Here is a 13,684-nt window from a genome sequence, read left to right on the forward strand (position 1 = left end):
AATTTCTGTGAATTCTTTCAAAATGCTACTCCTACAGTTTTGGTTTGATTTCAGTATAACTTGGCACACAAGTAGACTACACTAAGATACATAATTATGTGTATCGGTTTTTGATTTCGATGAACGGTGTTGCCGTGGTTACTAAAAATAGAAATTTCTGTGAAATTCTTTCAAAATGCTACTCCTCCTACAGTTCTGGTCTGAATTCAGTATAACTTGGCACACAAGTAGAATACACTAAGTTACATAATTCTGTGTATCGGTTTTTGATTTCGATGAACAGTGTTGCCGTGGTTACTAAAAATAGAAATTTCTGTAAAATTGTTTCAAAATGCTACTCCTCCTACAGTTTTGGTCAGATTTCAGTATAACATGGCACACAAGTAGACTACACTAAGATACATAATTCTGTGTATCGGTTTTTGATTTCGATGAACGGTGTTGCCATGGTTACTAAAAATAGAAATTTCTGTGAAATTGTTTCAAAATGCTACTCCTCCTACAGTTTTGGTCTGATTTCAGTATAACTTGGCAAACAAGTAGAATACACTAAGATACATAATTCTGTGTATCGGTTTTTGATTTCGATGAATGGTGTTGTCATGGTTACTAAAAATAGAAATATCTGTAAAATTGTTTCAAAATGCTACTCCTCCTACAGTTTTGGTCAGATTTCAATATAACTTGGCACACAAGTAGAATACACTAAGATACATAATTCTGTGTATCGAATTTTAATTTTGATGAACGGTGTTGCCGTGGTTACTAAAAATAGAAATGTCTGTAAAATTCTTTCAAAATGCTACTCCTCCTACAGTTTTGGTCTGATTTCAGTATAACTTGGCACACAAGTAGAATACACTAAGAACATAAAGAGACTTTATCAACGATCATTATTCTATTTAATGCCGTTTATAAAGTTTCAAATCCCAGCTGCTTAAGTACTTTCTCTTCCTTTGCTATAAGTTCAAACCAGTAGAGCTTCAGTCTCGACAGAGACTTCTGGTTTATTTACCTATCAATCTTCAAACTGATTTCGGTTTTGAGTTCAGCATAAGCAGTACAATTTAAAAATTATGGTCCGTGGGGTCACTTTTTGACCCCTTATGGGTGTTTTAGAGACCTGAAATTTTGTATTTTTGAGTAATTTAAAAAATAATGATGCAAGAGTTATCTCCCTTTGTCAACATGTTTGGAGTCTAATACACTCTCTATGTTTTAATTTTGATATGTATATGAAGAGTCAATTTTGGTATGGATATGTAAATTACTTCCGGTTTTATAAGTACCTTAAAATTGTCTATGGAGATTTCTATGTTAAATATGAAATCATACAATGTCCCATATATCAAAAGGGAAGCAAGCGATTCTCGTGATATTTCACATGAATAATGACTCTATCATTGTCTCAACTTGGTAAGGTCATGCATAGAAAAATCCCTTAAGTAGAAGGGATTTTAGGGGTCAATTCAGAAAACAGCCTTTTCCCTGTAACTTTTTTATTTTTCAACCAATCTTCAAACTAATTTTGGTTTTGCATTAAGCATAAAGAGTGCAGTTTAAAAAAATATTGGCCGTGGGGTCACTTTTTGACCCCTTATATGAGTTTTACTGGATTGAAAAACAATACATTTTCGTTTGTTTTTAATAATGATCAAAGAGTTATGTCTCTTTGAGTAGACGCTGGTGGACAAAGAGAATTGTTATGTTTTCAATTCAGTGTTGATCTCAAAAGAACTTGCGATATTGTATTTTGAGGGTTTTTTTAATGTGTAATATACGATTCTTCTTTTTAAGGGGTCGAAAAGCCCTCCGTTTTTGTTGAACGACAAAAATAAGGTCTAGTTATTAGGGCTTTTCGACTTTTGTCGAAAAGACCTATTGTTTTCGTTTTGTTTATTATTATTATTATTATACTGAACACTTCTATCGTTCAGCATTTAGGGAGTACCTTTAAGAATAGGTATATCATTGTGTTACCACTAAATAGCAAATTAAATTCTCTCGTGCGTGAAACAAGAACAACTTCCGGAATAGTCACTTCCGGTTTCAACTAAAGGAAAACTGAAAATTCTTAATGAGCCGAAAACATTTTTAATTTTAGTGTCTAGACTCCCAAATTTGAGATATGAATTCTAGAGACATAATCCAATAAAAAAGTGCGCGTACGTAATTTTTGAACACAAATACTTTTCGAGATATAAGACTTCAAACATTGAAGAAGGGGGGATGAAATTTTTGAAAGTCACAATTGCGTCTCCAAAATTATTTTGAGCATAGAAATATGTTAGAACTAATTTGTAGAACATATACTGAAAGTTTCATGTCAATCCAAAAAGAACTTCCGGTTTTATGACCCTTAAAAGTTTTCTTTTAAAATGAAATTAATCGTGGCGCATTTTCTACTTAAGTATTCAAGATTTTCCTGTTATATTTTGTATACAGAATGACTTTGATACACTTCTGACATCATTAAAGTATGAAATTAAAATTTTGGAAAATAAGGGATTTCTAGGGGCCAACTTTAAAACAGACCATTCCCTGTAATTTTTTTATTTCTCAATGAATTTTCAAACAGTTTTCAGATTTGACTTAAGCATACAAAGTACAGTCTAAAAATTATGGTCCGTGGGGTCACTTTTTGACCCCTTATAGGAGTTTTAGAGTCCTGAAATATTGTATTTTTTAGTTTTTTCATAAAATGATAGTGTAAGAGTTATCTCCCTTTGTCAATCTGTTTATAGTGTAATATTCTCTCTATGTTTCAATTTTGGTATGTATATGAAGAGTACTTCCGGTTTTATAATATCCTTAAAATTCCCTATGGAGATTTCTATGTTAAATTTGAAATCACGTTTGTTTTTTTATTTCAAAAGTACAGCATGCAATTCTTGTGATATTTCACATGAATAATAATTTTTGTACTATCTTTAAGGGGTTTGGTCATGAAAACAAAGTTCCCCAAAATAAAAGGGATTTTAGGGGCCAGAATAGAAAAACAGTTTTTTGACTGTAACTTTTTTATTTCGCACCATATCTTCAAATTTATTTCGGTTTTGAGTTAAGCATAAGAAGGACATTTAAAAAATTTTGGTCCGTGGGGTCACTCTTTGATCCCTTATCGAACATTTAGAGATCTGAAATATTGTATTTTTCAGTAGTATCAAAAATAATTGTGCAACAGTTATCTCCCGTTGTCCACCTTTCTGGAACCTAATATTTCCTCTATGTTTCAATTTTGGTATGTTTATGAAGAGTACTTCCGGTTTTATGAGTCCCTTAAAATTGTCTATGGAGATTTCTATGTTAAATATGAAATCATACAATGTCCCATATCTCAAAAAGGAAGTAAGCAATTCTCGTGATATTTCACATGAATAATGACTCAATCATTGTCTACAGTTTGTAAGTTCATGGAAATAAAATCCCTTAAATAGAAGGGACTTTAGGGGTAAGTACAGAAAACAGCTTTTTCTCTATAACTTTTTTTTTAATTTCTCAACCAATTTTCAAACTAATTCTGGTTTTGCATTAAGCATAAGGAGTACAGTTAAAAAATTACAGGCCGTGGGGTCACCTCAGACTCCTTATAGGAGTTTAATTGGATTGAAAATTAGTATATTTTCGTATGTTTTAAATATTTATGAAAGAGTTATTTCTCTTTGAGTAGACACTGGTGGACAAAGAGAATTGTTATGTTTTCGTTTCAGAATTGATCTCAAAAGAACTTTGTGCGATATTGTATTATTTGATATTTATTTTTACTGTGTAATATAAGACTCTTCTTTTTAAGGGGTCGAAAAGCCCTCCGTTTTTGTTGAACGACAAAAATAAGGTCTAGTTATTATTATTATTATACCGAACACTTCTATCGTTCAGCATATGGGGAGAACCTCTAAGACTAGGTGTTTTATTTAATAACCGCTAAATAGCAAATTTAAATTTCACTTGCGTGAAACAAGAACAACTTCCGGTATAGTCACTTCCGGTCTCTACCGGAGGAAAACTGAAATTTCTAAAGAAGCCGAAAACATTTTTAATTTTAATGTCTAGACTCTCAAATTTTAGATATGAATTCTAGACACCTTATTCAATAAATAAGTGCGCGTAGGTAAATTTTGACCACAGATACTTTTCGAGATATAAGACTTCAAACATTGAAGAAGGGGGGAGGAAATTTTTGAAAGTCACAATTACGTTACAAAAATTATTTTGAGCATAAAAATATGTTAGAACTAATTAGTAGAACATATACTGTAAGTTTCATATCAATCAGAACAGAACTTCCGGTTTTATGGGTCTTGAAAGTTTTATTTTAAATTGAAATTAATCATGCCACATTATCTCTTAAAGTAATTAACATTTTCTTGTAATATTTTGTATACAGAATAACTCTGATGCTGTTGTGACATCATCAGAATAAAAAATTAAAATTTTGGAAAATAAGGGATTTCTAGGGGCCAACATTGAAAACGGACCTTTGCCTGTATTTTTTTTATTTCTCAATGAATTTTCAAATAGTTTTCAGATTTTTCTTAAGGATTAAAAGGACACTCTAAAAAATATGGTCCGTGGGGTCACTTTTTGATCCCTTATAGGAGTTGTAGAGACCTGAAATATTGCATTTTTTAGTCTTTTAGAAAATATTTGTGCAATAGTTATTTCTCTTTGTCCATCTGTTTGTAACGTTATATGCTCTCTATGTTTTAATTGTGGTATGCATCTAAAGAGTACTTCCGGTTTTATGAGTCCCTTAAAATTGCCTATGGAGATTTCTATGTTGAATTTTAAAACACGTTTGTTCCATTATTTCAAGAGGTTGGCAAGCAATTCTCGTGAAATTTCATATGAATATTGACTCAAGCATTGTCTCCAGAGGGTTAGGTCATGAAAACAAAAATCCTTAAAATTAAAGGATTTTAGGGGTCAGTACAGAAAACAACTTTTTCTCTGTAACTTTTTAAATTCTCAACCAATCTTCAAACTAATTTTGGTTTAACATCAAGCATAAAGAGTACAGTTTAAAAATTATGGGCCGTGGGGTCACTTTTTGACCCCTTATATGAGTTTTAGTGGATTGAAAAACAGTACATTTTCGTATGTGTTTAATAATTACGAAAGAGTTATGTCTCTTTGAGTAGACACTGATGTATAAAGAGTAGTGTTACGTTTCCAAATAAGTATTGATCTCAAAAGAACTTTTTCGATATTGTGCTATATGATATTTTTTTGACTGTGTAATATTGATTTTCTTTTAAGATTCTTTAATTTAAGGGATCGAAAAGCCCTCCGTTTTTGTTGAACGACAAAAAGATCTAGTTATTATTATTATTATACTGAACACTTCTATCGTTCAGCATTTAGGGAGTACCTTTGAGAATAGGTATATTATTTTGTAACCACTAAATAGCAAATTAAAATCTCTCGTGCGTGAAACAAGAACAACTTCCGGTATAGTCACTTCAATTTTATACTAAAGGAAAACTGAAATTTCTAAAGAAGCCAAAAACGTTTTTAATTTTAGTGTCTAGACTCCCAAATTTGAGATATGAATTCTAGAGACCTTATCCAATAAATAAATGCGCGAACGTAACTTTTGACCACAGATACTTTTCAAGATATAAGACTTCAAACATTGAAGAAGGGGGGATGAAATTTTTGAAAGTCACAATTACGTTACAAAAATTATTTTGAGCATAAAAATATGTTAGAACTAATAAGTAGAACATATACTGTAAGTTTCATATCAATCAAAACAGAACTTCCGGTTTTATGGGTCTTTAAAGTTTTATTTTAAATTGAAATTAATCATGCCACATTATCTCTTAAAGTAATGAAGATTTTCTTGTAATATTTTGTATATGAAATGACGCTGATGCTGTTGTGACATCATCAGATTAAAAAATTAAAATTCTGGAAAATAGGGGATTTCTAGGGGCCAACATTGAAAACGGACCTTTGCCTGTAACTTTTTTATTTCTCAATGAATTTTCAAATAGTTTTCAGATTTCACTTAAGGATTAAAAGGACAGTCTAAAAAATATGGTCCGTGGGGTCACTTTTTGACCCCTTATAGGAGTTGTAGAGACCTGAAATATTGCATTTTTTAGTCTTGTAGAAAATATTTGTGCAAGAGTTATCTCTCTTTGTCCATCTGTTTGTAACGTTATATGCTCTCTATGTTATAATTGTGGTATGCATCTGAAGAGTACTTCCGGTTTTATGAGTCCCTTAAAATTGCCTATGGAGATTTCTATGTTGAATTTTAAAACACGTTTGTTCCATTATCTCAAGAGGTGGGCAAGCAATTCTCGTGAAATTTCATATGAATATTGACTCAAGCATTGTCTCCAGAGGGTTAGGTCATGAAAACAAAAATCCTTAAAATAAAAGGATTTTAGGGGTCAGTACAGAAAACGGCTTTTCCCCTGTACATTTTTTAATTCTCAACCAATCTTCAAACTAATTTTGGAATTGTAACAAGCATAAAGAGTACAGTTTAAAAATTATGGGCCGTGGGGTCACTTTTTAAGCCCTTATAGAAGTTTTAGTGGATTGAAAAACAGTACATTTTTGTATGTGTTTAATAACCACGAAAGAGTTATGTCTCTTTGAGTAGACACTAAAGTACAAAGAGAAATGTTATGTTTCAAATTATGTATTAATCTCAAAAGAGCTTTTGCTATTGTATTATATGATTTTTTTTACTGTGTAGTATTGAATTTCTTTTAAGATTCTTTATTTTAAGGGATCGAAAAGCCCTCCGTTTTTGTTGAACGACAAAAATAAGGTCTAGTTATGCTTGTATCTGTTTCATTTACTCTATATTTTGGACAGGTTTTGTCCTTCAAAAATGAATACAGTAACTAAAGATATTTTTTACGCTAGCAATTTAAACTAAATCATTTCATTTTGCAAATGAGAATTTTAATCAATTCAAGTTTTCGGTCTAAGCCATACGTTCTTTTGTAATTAAAATGAACCTCGGATCAATACAGATGTCTTACTCTTGGTATCCTTGATGTAGTATACAATAGTTGACTGTAATAAATCAATGTTTCAAAGTTTTCACTATAGTAAATCAAAGATCTAAACTTTTCACCACAGTTTTTCAAAATTCTAATGTTTTCCCTACAGTTATTCAAAGTTCCAAAGTTTTCGCTTCAGTAAATCAAAGTACAGAGTTTTCGCTAAATCAAAGATCCAACATTTTCACTATTATTATAATAGTAAATCAAAGTTCAAAAGTTTTTACCAAATTAAATCAAAGTCCACAGTTTTGACTATAGTTTTCAAAAATTCCAAGTTTTCACTATTGTATATCAATTTTCCAAGGTTTTCACAATAGTAAATCAAAGTTCCACGGTTTTTCTAAAAACTATAGTACCTCCAAGACATCTGACCCCATCTCTGATGTTTCAGAGATCCGTGTTTGCTCTGCTCCTACATGTGCATCTTGTATTGTAAAATGCATTTTTGAACTTGAATACTGTTTTTATTCTCAATATATTCTTAGTAATTTTAACACTATGAAATGTGATTTTGTCAATCGATATATCTGTGCACGCATAATTTTTTGTCTTGAATAGATCCAACCCACAAAAGATGAGAATTTTCGTCATAACTCATACCCCAAGGGCCCCATATACCGTGTTCTGTTGTCAATAGCAAGCGAAGAAATGTGCCATCCTTGTCAATCATATGCACTGTGCTTAAGCTTTGGTTAGCTATGAGGATGTTTGACAGTGGATCTGTACAAATATCAGTTGCTTCTAGTTTCAGTCGGGGGTCATTTTCTGATCCATAGTAAGTAAAGCGATGACATCCATTTTGATCTGTCACAACTAGACGTGATGATGGCCCAAGAAGGATATCATGAATCAGGTCAAAAACAATAATATCCCCGTTTCTGTTTTCTGAGATACATTCAGGGTCAATATAAAGATTATTACCCTTGTCATCAAACTGGACGGTCTGTGTTTCTTCTAATCCATTAAATCTAACAATTTTTGTCTCTACATCAACAACTCCAGATGACGGGATGTAATTTTTCATCAGAACAAGCATCTCTCCAGATAACTGATAACAGTAAATTTCCTGAGGAATCCATGTTTCAGATTTATTCATTAATGTAATTTTCGTTTTGTTCTTACAAAATTTACAGATATTTAAATCTACATCTATGTATATAAGTTCTCCGGCAAGGCTCACTGTGTGGGAACCAGGACTTAGGTTTCGTTCATCTGTCCGATGCATGATTTTCATCATTGGAATCGGTTTCTTTTTTATAAATGATAAACATTTAACCGCTCTGTTTGCTGAGTTTTCAAATCTGCGTACATATATTTCTATCATTTTGATACTGTGTCTAGATTGTTGCAATTTCGAGTTGATATAAAAGTATGCCTCTTTTGAATTTTGTAACGTATTATCTATTAAAATCTTTTGTACTTCAGCTGATGAGGCCATTTTTAGTGAGAGTTCAGTCAAAGCCATTTGACACGCTTGAAAATCAGATTTAATTCCAGATAAGAGTTCGTGATTGTAAAGAAGCAATTCGCTCCTGGTATGAACAATTCTGTCCCAGTGTTGCTGTCTTTGGTTTTTATAGGCAGACATAATGTCCAGAAGTTCATGTCCTACATGTTCATTAGAAAAGTCGCAAACTGGGCATTCGCAGGACTGACGCCAGTATGTTTATGTTCTCTCTGGGTGTTCCCTGCAATGCTCTGTTAGTATAAGCTCCTCTTTATCTGAATGGTGAATTAAAACATCATGATATTTTGTGTCGAAATCAAACATATGTCTCTCTTTACATTTAACACACAGAAAAAAATTACACACATCGCAGTACATTTTATCTCTCACGTACCCATTACAAAGAGTACACTGTGTTTCCTTTAATTTTATAAGTAATTCACCCATGATGTTTTTCTATTCTTCTCAGAGGATACTTTTGACGCATGAAACTTTCCAATTCGTATTTGTTTGTTTGCTACGGTGCTATCTAAATAAGAGAAATACTTATTGTTAGTTATTATAATAGCAAAACAATTTCATATGACATGACGACAAAATACGCAAAAGAAGAATTCAAAGCAGGAAAAAAAAAAGATTTATAAAGGCCAACATTGATAATGTAACAAATGAGCAGAGGCAACGAGGACGTCTGAAAACAAAAGCGAGATCAGGAGTCAATGAGAAGTTAACATCCCCTGTCAACTTTTTGCTCTTTGGTGTGATCAGGTAAACGCAAAATTAGTAACGTTAGGACCTCACAAATCGAATCTAGACGTCAGTCGAGACTCATTTAAACGACATATTGTATATTTTATTGCATCGATCATATATACATAGTATATATACCATTTGAAAAATGTTATCTCTAAACAATGCATATTATATTCTTGAGACATCACTTATTTTGTCAAAACTTCCCTTGTTTAAGAAAGTCTTAAGTTTGTTCCTAAAACATTCAAACATTCCATTTCATCACGGTCTAAGCGACCACGAGACATATAAACTCCATGCAGGCGAAAATAGTATATGCAAAATAAATAAGGGAATTGACAAAAGAAAAGATGCAATCACTTATCTGAAAATTTATTTATTTTCTGATGCTATAATATTGTTGTTCTCAAGTTGAATATTCAAATATAAAACAGATGTGTCACTCTCTGTGGTAGCTTTCATTTCGAATTCTATGGGGTTTATCAATGCAGCATAGGAAAGAAATTGAACAAAATGAAGTTCAGAATTAAATCCTTTTCTTCACGAAGATGGTTTTGAATCCCTTCAAAATCGTAAGTAATAAAAAAAAACCTGTGTGTTTATTCTGTATTTATTAGACATGTATTTCAATAAACATTCCGGTAAGAAAAGTACGAATTGATTTTAAAGGGAAGTGTTTATTTTGAGAGGACTTTACAAATTTCATAAGGGCGCAAGTTTAAGACAATAAATATGAAAAGTTTTAGGTTAACCTTTTCATTGATATACAATTTTCGTCATATATTATGAAAAAGTGCACCAATTAGGAAAGTTGTGTTCACTGTACAGTTTCGAACATGCATTTGTATAAATTTCAAGACATAATCATTTTGAATTTCCCTTTGAACGATATGTTTAAACTTAAACTTATGCTTAGACAAAGGATCTCCATTCTAAGTATATTGGCTCGATTCCCACATAGCATATCATTATCATCATGGATCATTCTTTAAATTTCATTAAATTGGTAAGTATTATACTTACCTAATCTCACCAGTGTTGTAACGAGATAGGTTTCATAGTTTTTATTTATCTGAGAAACGTCACCACAGGTATTTTGAATGACAATTAGCTAGATCGATCAATGTAAAAAAAAGTTTAAATTTAAAGTCTACATGATTCGGATCATAGGCTGTACTATAGACGGATCATTAATGTTTTTCTCTGCACATTTAGACAGGCAATATGATATATATTTTTGTTGCACATAATTTCATTGATTAAATGATTGTATGTTGTTTTACGTTCTGTTTGTAAAGAACCCACAACTTTCACTTTAATGCAGTGATTCAAAAACCAAGAGAAAAGTTACTGGATCTGTTACACAAGAGACATCCTGTGGTAGTCCGGCCGGAGAGCATAGAAGAATTACTAGTAAACTACTTATAATGACTGAGACTAGATCAAGTCATTCTTGGAATATTTCACCGAATAACGGGAAATTATGAGGCTGCTTTGAAGAATACATATCAACAATCTCTTTCAGTGAATCTCTTAAACAAAATTCAGGCCATCCAAATCCGAACAGAAGATTTAATAGTCAATATAAATCACAACAGAATAATAAGGATGATGTTATATCTTTAGATTTTCCCGTTTTCCCGATCTTCACAAGCAGAATGCAGAGTCCCCATTATGTGGTCATCAAAAACTATATACTTATATATGTACTTTTCCATTGTTTAAACATCCATCCCTGCGGATCCCATGGAGAAAGAACCACTACCTTTGGATTTTCAGATTCTACCTAAACCTGGTTTCATGATGAGAAGATATTTACTACTAAAATGTTGTACTAAAAAAGGCTTAAAAGCTTCAGTCAAATACATGTAAGTCGATATTTCAGGGTTGTTTATAAGAGAATGCATCTCGAATATTATATGACTTTGTTTGCAACTGCAACATATATAATTAGATTGTAATGTTGTTACACGAATTGACACTCCTGGGACCGTTTTACATACACAGTGTAGAACTTACGAGTAAGAGCAGTATTCAATTATACTTGTATCCTTTTAATTTACTTTATATTGAAATCAGTATTTATCTTTTTCAAAAGAATATAGAATGTATAATGTAGTATATTCTTTTTAATGCTATCAATATTAAACAAAATCATTTATTTTACAAAACTTTACAATTAATCAATTCAAGTTTTCGGTCTTAGTCATTCGTTCTTTTAAAATGAAAAAGAGCTTCTGATCAACAAAGATGTTTTGCTTTGAATATCCCTGACAAAATTACTATAATACATGTGTATTTCATATTAATTTTAAACGTTATACAGAGTGATTCTGTCTTTCGATATATCTGTACACACACAACCTGTTGTCTTTAATAGATCGAACCCACAGAAGATGAGATTTATCGTCGTAACTGAGACCACATGGACCACTTAAACCGTGTTCCGTTGTCAGTAGCAAGGAAAGGAATTTGCCATCTTTGTTAATCATATGCACTGTGCTAGGATTTTGGTTAGCTATAAGGATGTTTGACAGTGCATCTGTACAAATCCCCCACATATCTAGTTCCAGTCGGGGGTCGTATTGTGATCCATAGTAGCTGAAGCGATATCTTCCATTTCGGTCTATCACAACTAGAAATGATCGTTCAAAACTAAGATAGCTTAACCTATCGGAAACAATAATATCTCCGTTTCGGTTCTCTGTGATATGTTCAGGGTCATAATAAAGTAGACAACCCTTGTCATGAAACTGGAAGGTCTGGTCCTTTTCTTTTATTCCCTTGAATCTAATCACTTTACTCTCTTTATAATAGGGAGCAAATAACTGGCTGTACTGGGGGTCTTTTTTCATTAAAAGGAGCAAATTTCCGGAGAATTGAGAGCAAAAAATTTCGGACGGTTCCCAAAATTCAGATTTTTTCGTCAGTGTTATTTTTGTTTTGTTATCCTTACAAAGTAAACATAAATTAGAATCCAAGTCGATGTAAATGAGTTCTCCAGCAAGGCTTACTGTTTGTGAACTAATACTTTGATTATCTGTTCGATGATGTAAAATATTACCAGTAGAGTCTATCAGAAAGAGATCAATGCCGCCACCACTCACCCAGATCCGGTCTGACGTCACAAACGAAATGCAAGTACTACAACTAGCTCCAGGAACGGTGAAAGTTTTTCGTAGCACTGGTCTAGGCATTATTTTCAGAAGTTTATCATTTTCTAAATGTCTTTTTCAGACCTCAGCGAGTTTGATTTTCCTTTGAAATAGACCTACGTCTTTCATACTGATTTCATGTTTCAGGGAGACTGTTAAAGTTTTAGGAATGTCCTGTTTCCTCGGAACAGATTTCTTTTTTATAAATATTAAAAAATGTACTGCTCCGTTAGCCGAATGTTCAAATCTGAGCACGTACTTCTCTAGATCTTTAACATTTTGTTTCGATTGTTGTAATTTAGAGTTGATATTAAAGTAGACCTCTTTTGTATTATTCAAAACCATATCAATCAGATTTTTTTCTCGTTGAGCTTGTGATAACATTTTTATCCGGAGTTCAGTCAAAGCTATTTGACACGTCTTGAAATCAGATTCAATTTTGGCTAAAATGGCCTGGTTGTAAAGAAGTTTTTCGCTGCGAATCTCAACAATTTTCTCCCAGTGTTGCTCTTTTTGAATTTTATAGGCAGACGTAATGTCCACAAGTGTGTGTCTTTCATGTTCATTATAAAAGTCACAAACTGGACATTCACAGGATTGACACCAGTATAAATATTTTCGGTCTGTGTGTATCTTGCAAGACTCTGGATCTGGTATCATCCATCCACCATCCTTTGTTGGGTGAATGATCTCGTGGTATTTGGTGTCCAGGTCGATCACGTGCTTCTCTTTACAAGGAACACACAAATAAAATTGACAGGTCTCGCAGTACATGTAGTTTTCCATGTTACCCATACATAGAGAACATGGTGATGCCTTAAATTTTGAGAGTAATTTACCCATGATATTCCTTTCAAATGATTTTTTTGCGCAGGAAATCTCCCATTCTTTAATTTTATTTTTCGCGTGTTATGCGATCAAAATCAGCTGTAAATAGAAGAAATAATTTTTTAATGACATGACCTATTTTTTTATTATATTTTTTTTTGTATATAAAATGCCATTATAAGAACAATTTTATTTACTTCTTTATATTGAAAATGAAACTGATACTGTATTAAAATTCAATTCTCTTTACATGGGCCGGTGTTTGAATACCTGTATTTATAACACGTGTCACTACATGTATAATAAATGACTTACAATATGAACTTACTTTCTTACAAATGAATAAACATGTAATAACCATGCATCCGCTTATATTTTAAAAAGGTGCAGACAAATTTGTAAGTGGATATCACAATCTTGTCTACCATATTGGTGATACTAGTAACGTGCGCATTTTGGTGTTTTGCGTT

At 32.2% G+C, this 13,684-nt stretch overlaps 3 protein-coding genes across 3 annotated transcripts; all 3 read right to left on the reverse strand.

Annotated features, from left to right (window-relative positions):
* Positions 1 to 7,649: 7,649 nt before the first annotated feature.
* LOC134237071 (uncharacterized) lies at positions 7,650 to 8,067 on the reverse strand (the record flags this gene model as incomplete). Its single annotated transcript, XM_062719153.1, has 1 exon — positions 7,650 to 8,067. A coding segment is annotated over exon 1 (418 nt), but the record flags the coding sequence as incomplete, so codon positions are not given.
* Positions 8,068 to 11,549: 3,482 nt separating this feature from the next.
* Positions 11,550 to 12,428, reverse strand: LOC134237072 (uncharacterized). Its single transcript, XM_062719154.1, has one exon. It carries the CDS (start codon positions 12,426 to 12,428, stop codon positions 11,550 to 11,552), a length of 879 nt encoding a protein of 292 aa, XP_062575138.1.
* A 36-nt stretch (positions 12,429 to 12,464) lies between these two features.
* On the reverse strand, positions 12,465 to 13,172 carry LOC134237073 (uncharacterized). Its single transcript, XM_062719155.1, has one exon. The coding sequence runs from the start codon at positions 13,170 to 13,172 to the stop codon at positions 12,465 to 12,467; it is 708 nt and encodes a 235-aa protein (XP_062575139.1).
* Positions 13,173 to 13,684: the final 512 nt, after the last annotated feature.

Source organism: Saccostrea cucullata, unplaced genomic scaffold (assembly GCF_032062105.1).
Source record: "Saccostrea cucullata isolate Sc308-1 unplaced genomic scaffold, CSIRO_AGI_Scuc_v1 ctg282, whole genome shotgun sequence".
Taxonomy (NCBI): domain Eukaryota; kingdom Metazoa; phylum Mollusca; class Bivalvia; order Ostreida; family Ostreidae; genus Saccostrea; species Saccostrea cuccullata.

Excerpts from the sequence above, each read along its gene's own strand:
- LOC134237072 (XM_062719154.1), bottom strand. The coding sequence starts at position 12,428 with ATGCCTAGACCAGTGCTACGAAAAACTTTCACCGTTCCTGGAGCTAGT.
- LOC134237073 (XM_062719155.1), bottom strand. The coding sequence starts at position 13,172 with ATGGAAAACTACATGTACTGCGAGACCTGTCAATTTTATTTGTGTGTT.